General features: G+C 38.2%; 1 protein-coding gene and 1 pseudogene across 1 annotated transcript; both read right to left on the bottom strand.

Moving 5' to 3' along the window:
- Positions 1–358: 358 nt before the first annotated feature.
- Positions 359–4,636, bottom strand: LOC128516079 (CD209 antigen-like protein E). Its single transcript, XM_053490376.1, has 8 exons — positions 4,570–4,636; positions 4,422–4,487; positions 2,714–2,833; positions 2,393–2,482; positions 2,045–2,116; positions 879–1,033; positions 620–732; positions 359–529 (listed from the first exon to the last, which is right to left on the bottom strand). Exons 1-8 carry the CDS (start codon positions 4,595–4,597, stop codon positions 367–369), a joined length of 807 nt encoding a protein of 268 aa, XP_053346351.1. The 5' UTR covers positions 4,598–4,636; the 3' UTR covers positions 359–366.
- Positions 4,637–6,960: 2,324 nt separating this feature from the next.
- Positions 6,961–10,097, bottom strand: LOC128516034 (C-type lectin domain family 6 member A-like; annotated as a pseudogene).
- Between the last annotated feature and the right edge of the window lie 9,219 nt (positions 10,098–19,316).

Consider the following 19,316-nt stretch of genomic DNA (forward strand, 5'->3'; position numbering starts at 1 on the left):
GCAAATCATCTATAACATACATTATTTTATTACATTTTAATTAATTACATTTCTTAATGCAATTCAGTGCAACAGAAGATTACATCTACATTTAGCCAACACATAACAGACACTATATTTATAAGTATGGTAAATAGAGATAAGTGCCAAAATGGAAGGAAAAATATTTTACTTTGAGTGTATACCAATATACAGTATATCCCCATTTAACTTGGCATTTTAATTATTAATGTTATAAAAACAATTTAATTTATTATCTTTTTTCTTTTTTAAATAGCAAATATTCGGACAGAAACAACAACCAAAAATGTTTTTCTTTCTTGAAAAGACATGTATTTTATGGCACACATTTAGGTAAAGAGTCTATTACTTTTCACAGATGAACTTTTTAAATTTACGACAAGAAGCATCAAACCACTTGTGTGTGTTACCATTACCATCACCCAGAGCAACACAGTTCTCTCCAGAAGGGTCCTGAACTTTCCAGTTATCAGGCTCATGTGGTCCTTTTGGAGCATCATACCAGAACCTTTATATACAGTATGAGAAAAAAAAAGTAGTTTGTTAAACAAAGTGTTTTTAAAAATGTTTATGGTGTGTGAGTGAACACAGTTCTTACATTACACCCGTTTTCTTTAAGGGCTGGTTGTTCACCCACATCCACACTCCCTCAGTCTCCAAGTCATTTAAGCCAATCCAGTGTGTCTCTCCAATTTGTGAAGAAACTAAATCCTGATGTATAGAATAACATGTCATGCATAGCTTAGACCTGTAATTAACACATTTTAAAAAAAGAAAAGAAAAGGACAAGAAAGATAGAAAAAAAATAATACATTGTTATCTGGCAAAACTGGAATAAGAAAATCAATTACTCTCACTTGTTCAGCTTGGCTGGTTATAATCACTAGGCGTCCTCCTTTCTCTACACAGTAATCTCTACTCTGTGTCCAGTTCCGTTTAAAAGCAGAGAAGAAATAACTCTTTAAATCAAGAGTCTTCCATTCTCCCTCATGTTGTTGCCTGTTTTGTTGTGCTTTTATGAAGAAAAAAGCAATCATGAAATGAGACTTTGGAGAATATTTATGCACAGTTAGCATGGTAGTCCTTTTCCCATATACTGTAGTTACAGTGACAAGAAGTCAAGAGTATTGTCAAATATAATGTGCCTAAAACAAACAAACAAACAAAAAACTTTATTCAATACACTATTTCAACATTCAAAGTCGTAGTGGAAAAAGTAAGTGAACCCTGAATTAATAATTAATAATTATTAATTAATTAACAACCCCTCAAACACCAAATAACTATAATTAAATAATGCTTTGATGGATTTTTATGTGTAAATGACTGTGTTTTTAGGAAGGCTCTTAATAAGCAGAGGAGAAAGACAGACTGGGAGATATATAGAGCCTTACTTTGGGCCACTACAGAGATTACCACTTAATGTGGTATGCCTGTATCATTATAGAACCGTTGCATTTTGCTTAAGATTTTTTTAAAACCCTCATATTGTTGTTATTGCTTTAGGAAATTAACTAACAGACGTAACGGAATTTAGATTTGGAATTCAGCTTTGTGTTAGAAACTAGCCTTGTACTGTAGTTCGGCTCAGACCTAAATAAAACAACACGGAGGCAATTTAGACCAAATTAAAGTACAGTAGATGTAATTATTAATTAGACAAAGTGTTGTTTAAAATGACATGATTGTTAAAAATGATTCCCTTAATCCCTAAATTTTTAAATGTCGGTTTTAGCATGTAACATTAGCTGCTCTCTGCTTAGTACAGCGTTTTATACAGGTTTCTGTACTTACACTGAGCGTAATGAATGATTGTAGAACACCTGGGACATCTATCTATCTATCTATCTATCTATCCATCCATCCATCCATCCATCCATCCATCCATCCTTGTCTGTTTTAACAGCATTTAAAAAAAATATAGCTATACTCATCATATAAACACACCATGGCTTTAGGAAGATGGCTTTCTGATGATATATGTACAGGGGAAGGTGTGGTATTTTGATGATGTGACTCTTACCATTACATGCAGAGAGATCTTCCCGAACTTGCTGACAAATCCCTATTAGCTCTTCATACAGTCTTTGTGTCTCTAAGGCAAAATTGAGAAGAATTGTTGGTGCAAAATGTTTGTTTGAAGTATAATAATAATAATAATAATAATAATAATAATTATAATAATATTGGCAGGAGCTATTACAAAATATATATGCATGTAGCATTGCTGACATTATAATGCATCTGTAAGAATGGTGAAATCAAAACTGAATAAATTACAACCTAAATAAATACATAAATAAAATAACCCACATTTCATATTCAGTCACTGCAAAAAAAAAAAAAACAGGAAGCTGTTAAAACCACTTACTAGTGGCTTTGTTTTCGTCCATCATCAGTGTTGCTGTAACATTAGCATACTGCTCACTTAGTAACTCATATGAGACCACTTTATTGTAATCTGTTGATCAAAAATATCCAGTGTTAAATTTACACAGACATTACCGTTATATTATATTCATAGAAATTTATAGTTTAATACAATTATTGAAACAAGAGTCTCCTTGTGTGTGCTTTGTAACATTAAGTTATTGTTCTGTATATATAGAGTATATTTTATACATGTATATAAAGACTATATTTCTTAAATACAGTAAGAACAACAAAGAAAAAGATGATAATCAACACTCACACAAGATCCCCACAACACAAACTGTTGATAAAGCGCCAAGCATTAGGAGGATAATAAGAGCAGATATGAAGATTTTTCCTGTTTTCTTGTTGTTCAGGACCTCAGTTCTGTCAGACATTTCTGCGAGAAAGGGTATAGGTATATATTTATTTTACAAAAAATAATGAATAAAATAAAATAATACTGTATATTAGTGCTGTCAAAATTAGCGCGTTAACGCATGCGATTAATTTGAAATATTTAACGCATTAAAAAAATTTTACGCAATTAACACGGTTGCAGTTTTTTTAATTTCCTGTTGTGGCCGACGTGTGTTCAACGTGCAAAGAAGTATGGATAAACCATCTGCCGGATGGTTCTGTGGATAAAACAAAAGTAATCTGTACATTTTGCAAAGCCGAATTTAAATACCACAGAAGTAATTCGTCTTTGACATATCACTTAAAAGCAAAACACCCCACCGAAACAATCTCTACAGGGCCTCGCCAATGTAAATTGCATTGATTGTTTTGAAATTTAAATAACACAAATGGCACATACCTGTGTTTTTATTTCTGTAATAAATATGGCTTTCACGCCAACAGTTAATTTGGAGGATATTGATGGTTTATTGCAGGTATGTTGTTTATATGAGAAAATCTGTGTTACAAGTTAAACAAAAATTCCAATAAACAATCATATTTGAATTTAAATAGTTTCATTGTCTTGAGTTTACATTAATTATTTACATTTACATATCCAAAAAGTTTCAGTCTTTTAATTGTGATTAATCGCAATTAATTGCAAAAAAATGTGCGATTAATTAGTTATTTTTTTTTATCGATTGACAGCACTAATATATATATATATATATATATATATATATATATATATATATATATATATACTGTCCTGCACAGTTTCAGAGTTTGTCTTATTCCACCACTTTGATTTGTTGAATTAGAAAACATCACAACTAAAGCTGAGAAACATTGCAGGATCCACGTATGTATCCATGTATATATACAGTATATATGTTTGTGTGTGTGTGTGTGTGTGTGTGTGTGTGTGTGTGTGTGTACTTTTTATTTACTTTTGTAAACGTTTTTATATTTTAAAATTTGTGTAATTGTTTATAGTAAAATAATTTTAAATATTTTTCTTTTTACACAAAAAAAGTTGCAATTGTCAAATTTGATGGTTTATAAAGTATTGATTTCTATAACATCCGATCTAACCGTAATGCCTGGCTGTTAGTGAAAGATTTACATTATTGTGATTATTTTAATATGATTCGTACATTGCTAATTTTTTAAAAAGACAAAGCATACAGTGAATGATCCACAAAACCTAAGACTAATATTAACTTGATTAAAATCTACATTATTTATTAAGAAAAAATATGAATTGTTAACATGGTTTGCAGTTAAGTTAAGTTGAAGTTTGTGATTCCATTTTCTTAGTAACATGACAGGCAGCATTTTGTATTTATTTATAAATAAATAAATAATAATTCATAAATTAAATTATGTAATTTTAATATTTATTTATACATTAATTTTAACAAAATACAGAAAGAGGAAGGGAAAGATGATTTATAGCTTCTATAATGAAAGCGATAACAATAATTATTTTATAATTTTTTTCTTATGGATTTCTTCACAAAAACTATTTCTATAAATGAAAATAAATTTAAGTTTAAACTATCAAATTTATCAAAACAACATACCTGGGTAGGTTTGGTGGAATGGATGCCAGTTCTGTGTATTCACATAGTCATCATCCCATGTTTTCTCTGTCCAATAAATGCCTGATTACATAAAATATTTAACCATGAAAAATATTTATTTAAAGGTATAAAAGTTACAGATACCTACCTGTGGGGTGATTAAGTTTTTTGTTCATTTTCTAGTCTAGTCTTTACATTACAGTCTTAAAGTGAACTCTGTGAAACCAGGAAATGTTGCAATTACCCCACTATCTAATATCAGAACGGAAGTGAGGAACTGCTCTAGTGCAATAGCATTATATTTAGAAGTGCTGCATTCGAGGGCCTCCGAGTGGCGTAGTGGTTAAGTGCAGTGGTAAAGTATCATCCGGCAATCGCTGGATGCTGTTACCTCAAACAGCCGGAGGTCTAGAGAGGGCTGATTGGCCTACTCTCTCAGGGGGGAGAAATGAAAGGTACTTGGGCTCCCACATTAATTATGGCTCTACAGCCAATCAGGGGCGTCTGTGAGCTCGCGCACGAAGAAGGAGCGGCTAGCGCTTTCCTCCAAGTAGTTCATAAAGATGCGGTCGGCTGGCGTCACACGGTTCGGAGGAAACACGTGATAGTCTTCTGCCCTCCTGGCTGAAAAGTACAGTAGTAGTAGCCTTAATATGGGAGCCCCATAGTTATGGGGAGGAATTGGCTACAACTAAATTAGGAAGAAAAAAAATGTAAAAAAAAAAAAAAAGAAGAAGTGCTGCATTCGTTATACAGTACAAGTCAAAATTTTATTTTTTTACATTCTAGAATAGTACTGGAGATTTAAAAAGAAAAATAAGAAATTTTGAGTCAACAGCCTGCATATTTTAGATAGTTTTACAGAGTAGAAAAAAAAGAAATATTAGGAAAGACTATGGAAGTAAAAGGTCCAAATGTTTTACTTTAAAGGGGTCATCCAGACACATTTTTTATTAAATGTTAATATGATCTTTAGGGTCCTAATAAAAAGTTTGCAATATATTTAATTAAAAAATTCTCAATGGTTGTGTAAAAAAAACACTACTTTTAACTGGTAAAAACTAGCTCTGTTCTCAGCAACCTGTTTCAGTACATGTTTCTTTAAATGCTTATGATCTCTGCTGAGCCCGCCCCCCCAGTTCTGTGGGGCGTGTCTTCACAACACACGTGGGGTATAGCCACGGGAGTGTAGTCCAGTGCGGGCAATGCTTTGAACTGCATTAACCACAAAGCATTGCCCACAACGCAGTGCGGGCAATGCTTTGTGGGTAATGCAGTCCAAACTGAAAAACGCTGGAATATAGAGTCTGAGCCTGTTTTCTTAAGTAGTTTTTGGTTTGATTTAAGTATGGAACCTACGCAGAAGTTTGTAATATCGCCTGACAACGCAAAAATTAAAAGAATGGACATGCATCGACTCGATTTGACTTTCTCATCACTGCATGAGCATGAATTAACGGGCTGTTACGCTGCCGCGAGCAACAATAACAAAAGCGGAGAAGCTTACTGAGAGAGATACAGACGCGATGTGTTTACTGATGTGTTTACATGACTTCTTAATCTTCGACAGACATCGTTATAGACCTAACCTATAAATCTAACGTTACAAAGGTAAGCATAATATAGTTTTCCGACTACGTACACAGTTTGCAACTAGACAATCACCTTAATGCATTGTTTATTATAAACGGGCGATTAGGAATTATATAGAGATGGATGTACACAGAGAAGAAGCCATAACCATGTTGTATCAGAGTATAAGTTAACTTACACTTCGCATTCATCGTGATTATTAGAAAAGGCGATCTGCAAAGATTCATAGAAAAAGGAATTACACTCACTGAGCCTGGTAAAGATGAAGCAGGAACACGAAGTTAGTACAGATCCATTTTTCAGGAGCAGCTTCATAGCAAAACCTGCTTTATATTGACCTGCGTTTATAAAGCAGTCTAGTGAAAAATTATTAGCGCAAACATGAACGCATTTAGGTAAATCAGCGGGGACGTTAGCTTTAAAAACTAAATTCAGCCACTGCGTCCTCAGTGGCTCATATACCTAACCCTAGGTAGGTACCCTAGGTCACTAACCCTAGGTAGTGAATGACGACTGCTGTGTTCGCTATTACACCCAACAACTGTACACAACACTTGATTAGGCGACATTTTGCTCCAGCGGCGAAAAACAATGGCCGACAGCTTCTTCTCACTCGGGGCGGTGTGAGTGTCAATCAACTAGTGTAGGCCTGTATGACCCCTTTAAACATCTTTAGTGTATAGTTAACTTGTCTTTATCTTTAAAGACAGTATAGTTAACTTGTCTTTATCTTTAATGAAATAAACACTGGAGATTCATGAAATCAAAATACTGTCAAAAGTTACATTTATTTTTGTACCAAAAGAGGTTACATAAAAAAAAAGGCAAATTTTACATTGACTATTGTGGAAAATCAAACAGAATGGTTTTAAAATATTGCACAACCAAAATGATTCTTTCATTAAAAACTGTTTTTGCCACACAGATGCAAGTAACAAGTGGCTTGTTACTTTTCACAAATGAATAGCTTTAGTTTATGACAAGAAGCATCAAACCATTTGTGAAAGGAACCAGCCTCGGTCCCCAGAGCACCACAGTTCTCTCCAGAAGGGTCTTGAACTTTCCAGTTATCAGGCTCACCTGATCCCTCTGGTGAGATGAACCAAAACCTTCAAAGTATAGAAAATGGTGTCAATTTACTATAAAAATGTGTTTATATTACATACATATGTAAAAGTTGAGCATGCAGAATCACAGAATTTTTTGAAGATACAGTAAGAGGACCTGAGAGTGATTTTAAGTGAACACAGTTCTTACTTTACATCTGTCTCCTTTAAAGGCTGGTTGTTCACCCACATCCATGCTCCTTCAGTCTCCAAGTCATTCAAGCCAATCCAGTGTGTCTCTCCAATTTGTGAAGAAACTAAATCCTGATGTATAGAATAACATAATCTATAGCTTATACCTGTAATTAACACATTTAAAAAAAAGGGAAAAAAAGAGACAAGAAAGAAAGAAAAACTTTACCTGCCAAACTGGAATAAAAAAAAATCAATTACTCTTACTTGTTCAGCTTGGCTGTTTATAATAACCAGGTGTCCTCCTTTCTCCACACAGTAATCTCTACTCTGTGCCCAGTTTCTTTTAAAAGCAGAGAAGATATAACTTTTTGATCCTAGAGTCTTCCATTCTCCCTCATGTTGTTGCCTGGTTTGTTGTGCTTTTATGAAGAAAAATGCAATCATGAAATGAGACTTTGGAGAATATTTATGCACAGTTAGCATGGTAGTCCTTTTCCCATATACTGTAGTTACAGTGACAAGAAAAAGTATGTGAAGATTTTAGAATTTCATGTTCTTCTGCATTAATTTGTCATAAAATGTGATCTAATTTTTTTCTAAGTCAAGAGTATTGTCAAATATAATGTGCCTAAAACAAACAAACAAACAAAAAACTTTGTGATTTTCCATATCTTTATTCGATACACTATTTCAACATTCAAAGTGGTAGTGGAAAAAGTAAGTGAACCCTGAATTAATAATTAATGGTTATTAATTAATTAACAACCCCTCAAACACCAAATAACTATAATTAAATGATGCTTTGATGGATTTTTATGTGTAAATGACTGTGTTTTTAGGAAGGCTCTTAATAAGCAGAGGAGAAAGACTGGGAGTTATAGAGCTTCCCCTTTAAAGAGATTACCACTTCATGTGTTATGTCTGTATCATTATAGAAACTTGCATTTTGCTTAAGATTTTTTTAACCCCTCATATTGTTATTGCTTTAGGAAATTAACTAACAGACGTAACGGAATTTAGATTTGGAATTCAGCTTTGTGTTAGAAACTAGCCTTGTACTGTAGTTCGGCTCAGACCTAAATAAAACAACACGGAGGCAATTTAAACCAAATTACAGTACAGTAGATGTAGATGTAGATGTAAATGTCGGTTTTAGCATGTAACATTAGCTGCACTCTCCTTAGTACAGCGTTTTATACAGGTTTCTGTACTTACAGTTAGCGTAATGAATGATTGTAGAACACCTGGGACATTGAGTGATACATACGTATAGTTTAAATTCCAGTGTGGTTCCGTCTATTATCACCACTCATTCAGCCTCTCATTCAATTAGGTTACTCGGTCAGAACTAACTGTCATATATGACAATATTACAGTATATTACAACTATTTGGATTTTATTCATTCTTAACTGATGATTATGCATAAATAAGATTGTTTTTTTAGGGGGGTGGTGTTCATTCTGTTTTTTTTTTTTTTTTTGTCGTGATGTGTGACCTACACCAAGGGAAATGAGTTTTAAAATATGAAACATGATTTTCCAAATTACTAATATTACAATATAGCCAAATATCTGCTCTATCTATCTATCTATCTATCTATCTATCTATCTATCTATCTATCTATCTATCTATCTATCCTTGTCTGTTTTAACAGCATTTAAAAAAATATATAGCTATACTCATCATATAAACACACCATGGCTTTAGGAAGATGGCTTTCTAATGATATATGTACAGGGGAAGGTGTGGTATTTTGATGATGTGACTCTTACCATTACATGCAGAGAGATCTTCCCGAACTTGCTGACAAATCCCTATTAGCTCTTCATACAGTCTTTGTGTCTCTAAGGCAAATTTGAGAAGAATTGTTGGTGCAAAATGTTTGTTTGAAGTATAATAATAATAATAATAATAATAATAATAATAATGGCAGGAGCTATTACAAAATATATATGCATGTAGCATTGCTGACATTAATGCATCTGTAAGAATGGTGAAATTAAAACTGAATAAATTACAACCTAAATAAATACATAAATAAAATAACCCAAATGTTTCATATTCAGTCACTGCAAGAAAACAGGAAGCTGTTAAAACCACTTACTAGTGGCTTTGTTTCCTTCCATCATCAGTGTTGCTGTAACATTAGCACACTGCTCACTTACAGTAGTAACTCATATAAGACCACTTTATTGTAATCTGTTGATAAAAAATATCCAGTGTTAATTTTACACAGACATCAATAAAAAGTACCCTTATATTATATTATCTATAGATATGTATCGCTTAATACAATGATTGGAACAAGAGTCTCCTTGTGTGTGCTTTGTAACATTAGGTTAGTGTTCTGGTACGAGAAAGTCTTCAGGAAAGAAGAATTGAGCATTTCATTTTCTTAGTAACATGAAAGTTACGGAGAGAACAGCAGTTTTAGCTTTACTAACTTCAAGAGAGAGAAAAAAGAGGGACTGAAGTTACACAAATCACAAATTTATCAATTATTTATAATTGAAGTTTGTAAACAATGGAAAGACATGGAGGAGGGGGATTTAACACTGGCTATATAACTTTAAAATCAATGATCACAAGTTTTAATTTTATAATAATAATAATAATAATAATAATAATAATATTAATAATAATAATAATAATTATTATTATTATTATTATTATTGAAAAGCCTATATAAAGATGAAACTGGGACAAATGTTCCCTTTATATGTATCAAATGAGACACTATATAAAGACTATATTTCCTAAATAAGAACACAAAGAAAAAGATGATAATCACACTCACACAAGATAACCACAACACAAACTGTTGATAAAGCGCCAAGCATTAGGAAGATAATAAGAGCAGATATGAAGATTTTCCTTCCGGCAATCCTCAGTGGCGCTCGGTTCGTGAACCTAGCCGGGGACAGGGCTACCCGTCGCGGCTAGGCAACGAGCAGCTCTCCGACGTTTCGCGGCAAGGCGACGGCGCGGGTGATCGTAAGGAGGCGCTGCGCGAGGTCGAGCGCGCTGAGCCCATAATGGCGGCACATTACGGCGAAAGAGCCGAGCGACCGCCCGCAGCTCAGTGGCGCTTGGTAGGTGAACCTAGCCGGGGACAGGGCTACCCGTCGCGGCTAGGCCTCGACACCGCTTCCGAGATTCCGCGACGACGCCGAGGCCAGGGACCACCGGACTACCACTGCAACGTTCTCAGGCCTGAGGGACAGCCGGACTACCGCTTCAACGTTCTCAGGCCTGAGGGACAGCGTACACCAGCAGCCGCTAAACTAGCGCCGGGTGGACGGTTGGGTAGCCCCGCGGGGCTTTACATCGACTGTGTGCCGGACGGCGTCTTACTGCGGGCGCTCGTGGACACCGGCTCCACTGTTTCCCACGGGTTGTGGAACTGTGAACCGCTCATCGCCAGGCAGAAGGGCCCCACCCAGCGCTCGCGGGCACCGCTGCAAGACTTTTGGGTGGGGGCACCTATGGGGCGAATGGGCGTGGACACTCACAGCCAGCTCGGCTCTCCGATGTCATCTACCGGGTGCGGTTGGCAGGGCGGGCACGAGTTTTGCTCCACCGGGACCGTCTTGCGCCTTACTAGCCGCACGCCGGGGAAACATCGAATTATGTGGAGGCCGGACCGCCTCAGGACTACATTCGCGTTCATCCCTCACCTGCCAAAGGACGCCGGCGTTCCCACCGCCAGCGCCGACCGCCTCCACGCCTCCAAGGCAAAGTTCGTCATGGTGACCAGGGACGGTCACAGCTCGGGTGGGGGCAGTGTGGCGTGGGCTGGGCGGCGGCTGACGACCAGCATGCCTTGCGGGAATGTCGGTGTGTTCACCGTGATGGGGAAAGGTGTTTGGGTAAGTGGCTTCGGCCCTGTTGTGTTTGAGGGGGTGTGTGACGTGTGAAATGTGCTCCAGTTCAAGCTAGTGCTGAATTGGATGTAGGCTCCTGAGTGAAGGTGCTGCTCATGCCTTACATGCTGTGTGCTTAATAAAGTACTCCCAGCCATTGCATTGGGTAGCAAATAAGCTCACTCGTCTCTCCAGCATTCTTCCCGGCGTAAAAACGCTACATTGGTGTCAGAAGTGGGATGGAGAGTAACGGGTTCGAGCGCACAATGGAAGACCTTCTGAAAATCCAAGCGGGCCGCCGAGTAGCGGAGCGACTACTCGCGAAGAAGAAGCGCTTTCCCGACGGCGCTAAAGCGAGCACACCACGGCAACCAACGCGGAGCGGCGAGGTGAAAATCCCGGCGCTGGATCTCGGGGCGGAGGCTGGCGCAGCGCAAGCGCCGGAGCGAGATACAGCTCCGCGCGCCGTTAGCCGGCAAAGCGACCTGCCGCTGCGCGAGGCCGAGCGCGCTGAGCCCATATTGGCGGTACATCACGGCGGAAGAGCCGAGCGACCGCCTGCAGCTCAGTGGCGCTCGGTTCGTGAACCTAGCCGGGGACAGGGCTACCCGTCGCGGCTAGGCAACGAGCAACTCTCCGACGTTTCGCGCCGAGGCACCGGACAGCGTACACCAGCAGCCGCTAAACTAGCGCCGGGAGGACGCTTGGGAAGCCGCGCTGGGCTTTACATTGACTGTGTGCTGGATGGCGTCTTACTGCGGGCGCTCGTGGACACTGGCTCCACTGTTTCGCTGCTGCGCTCTGGATTACTGGGGCAAAGCAAGCGTGTTTGCGGACGGCCTGATCCTGCCTTCAGCATCTGCACCGTTGCTGGGGGCTACGTGAAGGTAAGGGCGTGTCGCACAGTGCGAGTCCAGGTGGGTGGACGGACTTATTCCCACGGGTTCGTTGTGGGGAATGTCGAGGAGGACTGCATTTTGGGGTTGGACATTTTGGGTAGATGGGGTGCGGTGCTGAACTTGTCCAGCGGAACTCTTCGTGGTAACTTCGGGGTAGCCAGGTTGCTTGGACCCAAACCACAGCCGGACAGGTTAGCAGCACACACCCGGGGGGCGGAACTTCCAAAAGCAGACCGAGCGGGAAATCTGCGCGCTAACACCGGCGCTTTACCTCGCCGGCCGGGCAGCAAAGCGCAGCATGACGACCAGCATGCCTTGCGGGGATGTCGGTGTATTCACCATGATGGGGAAAGGTGTTTGGGTTAGTGACTTCGGCCCTGTTGTGTGTGTGTTGAGGTGTGTGACGTGTGAAACGTGCTCCAGTTCAGCATTCCTTCCGGCGTAAAAACGCTACAATATATATAGCCTACATATATATATATATATATATATATATATATATATATATATATATATATATAGCCTACACACACACACACACATATATATATATATATATATATATATATATATATATATATATATATATATATATATATATATTTGTTTTGTAAAAGAAAAACAAAGATTAATGTTTTGTCCTATATATACTTCTTTCTTTTTCTTTTACTTTTGTAAAAGTTTTTATATTATGAAATTTGTGTAAATGTTTATAGTAAAATAATTTAATATTTTTTTCTTTTTACACAATAAAAGTTGCAATTGTCAAATTTGATGGTTTAAAAAGTATTGATTTCTATAACATCCGATCTAACTGTAATGCCTGGCTGTTAGTGAAAGATTTACATTATTGTGATTATTTTAATATGATTCGTACATTGCTAATTTTTCAAAAAGACAAAGCGTACAGTGAATGATCCACATAACCTAAGACTAATATTAACTTGATTAAAATCTACATTATTTATTAAGAAAAAATATGAATTGTTAACAGTTAAGTTAAGTTGAAGTTTGTGATTTCATTTTCTTAGTAACATGACAGGCAGCATTTCGTTTTTATTTATAAATAAATAATTAATAATTTATAAATTAAATTATGTAATTTTAATATTTATTTATACATTAATTTTAACAAAATACAGAAAAAGGGAGGGAAAGATGATTTATAGCTTCTATAATAAAAGCGATAACAATAATTATTTTATAATTTTTTTCTTATGGATTTCTTTACAAAAACTATTTCTATAAATGAAAATAAATTTTAGTTTAAACTATCAAATTTATCAAAACAACATACCTGGGTAGGTTTGGTGGAATGGATGCCAGTTCTGTGTATTCACATAGTCATCATCCCATGTTTTCTCTGTCCAATAAATGCCTGATCACATAAAATATTTAACCATGAAAAATATTTATTTAAAGGTATAAAAGTTACAGATACCTACCTGTGGGTTGATTACTTTTTAGTCTAGTCTTTACTTTACAGTCTTAAAGTGAACTCTGTGAAACCAGGAAATGTTGCAATTACCCCACTATCTAATATTAGAACGGAAGTGAGGAACTGCTCTACTGCAATAGCATTATATTTAGAAGTGCTGCATTCGCGGGCCTCCGAGTGGCTTAGTGATAAAGTGCAGTGGTAAAGTATCATCCGGTGATCGCTGGATGCTGTTACCTCTCACAGCCGGAGGTCTAGAGAGAGCTGATTGGCCGAGCTCTCTCAGGGGGGAGGGATGAGAGGTACTTGGGCTCCCACATTAATTACGGCTCTACAGCCAATCAGGGGCGTCTGTGAGCTCACGCACGAGGAAGGAGCGGCTAGCGCTTTCCTCCGAGTGTGTTACTCTGCCCCTAATGGTGCGTGAGCAAGCAGTTCATAAAGATGCGGTCGGCTGGCGTCATGCGGTTCGGAGGAAACACGTGATAGTCTTCGGCCCTCCCGGCTGAAGGGTAGTAGTAGCCTTAATGTTGGAGCCCCCTAGTGACGGGGAGGAATTGGCCACGACTAAATTAGGGAGAAAAAAAATTTTCAAAAAAAAGAAGTGCTGCATTCGTTACACAGTACAAGTCAAAATTTAATTTTTTACATTGTAGAATAGTACTGGAGATTTGAAAAGAAAAATAAGTAATTTAGAGTTACCAGCCTGCATATCTTAGATAGTTTTACAGAGTAGAAAAAAAATATATCAGGAAAGACTATGGAAGTAAAAGGTACAAATTTTTGACTGGTACTGCACACCAAGTTGTGATTACAACATTATCTCTTCTGTGAAGTCATGCTACATTCTTGTAACATATACTATAGTTTTAGAAATTACTGTATTTTTTTATTTCTCTTTAATGGACCTCTCAAACTCTGCCAGGTGTTAGGCATGATGTAACAATAAAAAGCCTATATTTCTCCATTACAGGTTGTTTTTAGCTTTCCCGCTCTCGTCAAGAATTTTAGATAGATAAATTTTGGAACGTTTTGGAAGGGTTTTTTAGGGGGTACTTGGCAACTGATTTCCTCCACAATGAATTTGAAATAAAACCTGAATATGTAGCTTGAAATCAAGATTCAAGGTAAGTCAACACTTTTAGCTTTAATTCAAGGGGCTCATAAATAATAAATTCTTCACTTAGTATTGAGTATGTTCCAAAATCTTTTAAATTAGCAGTTATTAAACCGATTATAAAGAAACCTGACCTTGACCCCTGTCAGCTGTCCAATTACAGGCCAATATCAAACCTCCCCTTTATCTCTAAGATTCTAGAAAAAATTGTAGCGGAGCAGCTATGCTCATATCTACATAGAAATGGCATACAGTACATGAACTGTATCAGTCAGGATTTAGGCCTCATCACAGCACAGAGACAGCAATCATTAATGTAGTAAATGACCCCTTAGTGGCCTCTGATTAGGGTTGTGTAACCATGCTTTTATCACCTCTAGGTTGGACTATTGTAATGCCTTACTGTCTGGTTGTTCAACTAGGTGCATAAACAAGCTTCAGCTAGTCCAGAATGCAGCAGCGAGAGTCCTCACTAGAACCAGAAGATACGAGCACATTACACCTATCTTACTGTTTCTTCACTTAATTGGCTCCCTGTGAAATTTCGCATTGATTTTAAAATACTACTTTTGACATATGAAGCATTAAATAGTCTCGCACCGCAGTATCTGAGTAAACTGCTAGTGTCTTACGATCCGCCACGCCTACTTCGATCAAAGGATGCAGGCTGCTTATCAGTACCGCATATTATGAAAACTTCAGCTGGGGGCAGAGCTTTTTCTTACAAAGCCCCAAAATTATGGAATAGTCTTCCAATTAGTGTTCGGGACTCAGACACAGTCTCAGTGTTTAAGTCCAGGCTAAAAACCTATGTATTTAATCAAGCATTTTATAAACAGATTTGCCTTAGGTAAAGAAGCAGATCTGGGGGACTCATGGTCGTAGAGTATTATGGTGAACTGGTATGTTTAGATGCTGTCTTCCTCACTCTTATTGATCACTCAGGTTTGTTGACGGTGAGGTGATTGGTTGCTTAACATCTCAGGTAGAACTCATGTCTGTGTTTCCTTCTGACTCTCCCTTTTAGTTATGCTGTCATAGTTAGTCCTGCCGGAGTCTCTGCTTGCAGTAAATATACATACATTATACATTATATGACTGTGACCAGACCTAACTGTTATCTCTTCTTTTCTGCTCTCTCTCTCTCCTGCTCTTTCTCTTCCCTCTCTCCCCCTCTTTCTCCTTCCCTCTCTCTGTTGAGCTACACATGTCATTCCTGAGCTGCCAGTGATCCAGACTCCCTCTGCCCTTCGGACCTGTCTGACCCATCCTGGTGCCCCGCTTCTGGTTGGAGATCTCATCACATGGATGCCCTGTGTCCCTTTGGGATGCGTCTTGTGTCTGGGGATGGTTCTCTCTACCTAGAAGACAGTTCTGGCCTCGACTGGTGTTGGCAGCTGTTTCTCTGAGGACTTGACTGTTCGATAGTTCAGGACTGGAACTTTATACAAGTCTACCTGAGTTTTAACTAACAGGACTCCATATTAACATCAATTAACATCAACTGTTATGCTGAACTGCCTGCCAACTAACACACAGTATGAATGCAGATCAATTCCTGCTTTCACCCAAATGAGGATGGGTTCCCTGTTGAGTCTGGTTCCTCTCAAGGTTTCTTCCTACTACCATCATAGGGAGTTTTTTCTTGCCACTGTCGCCCTCGGCTTGCTCACCAGGGACTATCTGACCATTTTGATTCATACACATTAAAATTCCATACAAACTTAAATAATTCTTTTGATTGTGTAAAGCTGCTTTGGGACAATGACAATTGTTAAAAGCGCTATCCAAATAAAATTGAATTGAATTGAATTGAATAAATAATGGAAAATTTTTGTCTGCATCTTGTTGTGAAGCATTTGTATTTACTTCATAAAGCTGTCTCTTAAATGTAGATATTGGCAATAACACAAGGGAGTTCTTGCTTTGGCTAGATATTGCAAAAGGTCTTTACCATGAACAGAATTCTGCTGTCCTCCACTGTTGCTTTCTGCTGTCACCCCCAAGTCTTTTGCTATCTCTCAGATCTCCTATTTGTTTTATCACCCTTATGATGGCTTTGATTACTTGCATAGACACCTCTTCGGACCTCACATTGAAAGTTCAAGTAAACAGATACAGAATGTAAAGGTTGCAGACAGAACCACCTCCAGGCCTTTTATCTGCTTTATTAGTCATGAGGTAACAAGGTACCAGGCCACACCTGGCAGTACAACTGCTTGTCAGTCATTTGTTCCATTATTTATGAGCCCCTTCAAATGTCAACGAAAATGACTGTAATCACTTAATTGTTAATACCACACCTTTATTAAACCTCTTGCAAGAAAGCTGAAAGTCTTTACTTTGCTCAGATATTGACTGTTTTTTTTTTTCAATTGATAGTGGCCAAATTCCAAAATTCATGTAGTTTCAGACTGTAATCAATAATACTGAAAAAGATTTAAAAACACCAATGTCCTCCATTAAAAAAAAAGTTGAATCTGTTGTTTAAAAGATAATTTTCAGTTAAGTATATGTGAACTTGCTGCAAACGACATTACTTATTTATATAGCTTTTATTCTAAAGAGGACACATGAGGAAGGCCTTTGTCTTCAACTCTGCGATTATCGGCATCTGTACCAACAGATACCAACTGAATGGTAACTTAAACATTTTACTTTACTTTCTTGACAGTATTTTATTCATAAAGCTTGTACTACCAGAAGCAGTGCATAAAGTTCATGCTTAGCAAGCTGTCGAGCTTGTGAACATATGTGTTTAGAACTTACTTCAGTGCTGATGTAACCCTGGGATAAGCTAAAATACTGTAGCTTTCTCCTTTGAATTGAATTCAAATTCAAATTTTATTTGTCACATACACAGTCATACACAGTACGATATGCAGTGAAATGCAATGCAACAATTAATAAGAAATAAATATGAAAAATAAAATAAAAGGTTGATTTAACTAGGAAGAATATATAATTAATGTTAAAATAAATAACTGTACAACAAAAATACACAATATAGAAAATATATGAAGAAATATAGAAAAAAAGAAAAACAGCTGTACAAAGTAGGTATGGATTTATGTCATTTTGTGGAATGAAGTTAGATAAAATGGTAAAAAGAAAAAGGTAATGTCCAGGGTAGTGCAATCCACATATTTAAAGTGTCTTGTGCATTGCAAATATGCTTAAAGTGATTATTTAAAGTGACTTGTGATAGAGTGATTTGATGACCACGAAGTGTAGTTGTGCAGTGGCCACTAGTGAAAACCAATGTCCAGAATGTCCAGAGTGAGTGTAAAAACCATATGTGTGGGTCAGTACTGTGTGGTGTACTGATTAGGAGATCATATCGCCTGCGGGAAGAAGCTCCTCCTTAGTCTTTCTGTGTTGGCCTTTAGGAAGCGAAATCGCTTTCCTGACCTCAACAGAGAGAGCAGTCTATTTTTGGGATGGCTAAGGTCCTTCATGATCTTTCTGGCCTTGGTCCAGCACCGCTTGCTGTAGATCGAGTGCAGGTCAGGGAGCCTGGTGCGGATGATGATCGCACCACCCTCTCTAGAGCTCATCTGTCCTGCATGGTGCTGTTCCCGAACCAGGTTAAGATGTTTCCCATCAGGATGCTCTCTATGATGCAGGAGTAAAAGTTCCTGAGCACCTTGGAGGGCAGTCGGAAGTCTCTCAAGCGTCTGAGGTGGTAGAGATGCTGCCGGGCCTTTTTCACCACGGTGTTGATGTGACAGGACCATGACAGGTCCTGCGTGATGTGAACACCGAGGTATTTGAAGCTGTCCACTCTCTCCACTGAGCTCTTGTTAATGATGGGGGTCTGGTAGTTCCTCTCCTGCTTAGTGCTGAAGTCCACTATGAACTCCTTTGTCTGACTGGCATTTAGAAGGAGGTTGTTCCTCTGGCACCAGTTTTCCAGATTCCTAATCTTCTCTGGCCGTCTCGCTGTTATCAGAGATCAGGCCCACCACGATGGTGTCGTCAGCAAAGTTAATGATGGTGGTGGAGCTGGTAGTGGCCACACAGTCATATGTGTACAAAGAGTACAGCAGGGGGCTCAGAAAACACCCCAGTGCTGAGAGTAATCAAGGCTGAGACATGTCCGCCCATCTTTACTGCCTGTGGTCTGCCAGTTAGAAAATTAGAGATCCACTGACACAGAGATGAGCTGAGTCCCAGGTGCTCCAGCTTGGTGGTGAGTGTGGAGGGAATTATGGTATTAAATGCAGAGCTGTAGTCGATGAAGAGCATTTTAACATAATTCCCCCTTCTAGTGTCCAAGTGAGTAAGTGATGTGTTGAGCTGCTGATATAATACAGTCAACACTAAAATACTGTATAATTTCTATTACCTATAAACAAGCAGGGTTAGACAGCCCAGTTTAAGTTTATTTTTATTTAGTTTATTACTTCTCATTTCATTTAATTTAGCATCTGGCTGTGATCGTTGGAGCAGTAGGGGCAGCTTTGAGTGTTCTGATGCTGATACAGAGGGAGAAGTGTGGAGAGGTTTAACGCAGTCAAGACGCTGCTTGTGGTATGTGAACTGGTGGATGCTCCTATCCTGCTCAGTGGTGGAGGTTGTGGACACAGTGACACGATGGACGCTGCTTATGTCTTTGACAGACAAGAGCTTCGTGAAGTTTTCAAGATGATTTCACGAATCACAAGACCTTCCCAGTATTGTGAGGAGCCACATTTTGAGGAAACATTTTTTTAGGGTGCACCTTACTATTTTTTTTTTTC

The sequence above is a fragment of the Clarias gariepinus genome, chromosome 28 (assembly GCF_024256425.1).
Source record: "Clarias gariepinus isolate MV-2021 ecotype Netherlands chromosome 28, CGAR_prim_01v2, whole genome shotgun sequence".
NCBI lineage: Eukaryota > Metazoa > Chordata > Actinopteri > Siluriformes > Clariidae > Clarias > Clarias gariepinus.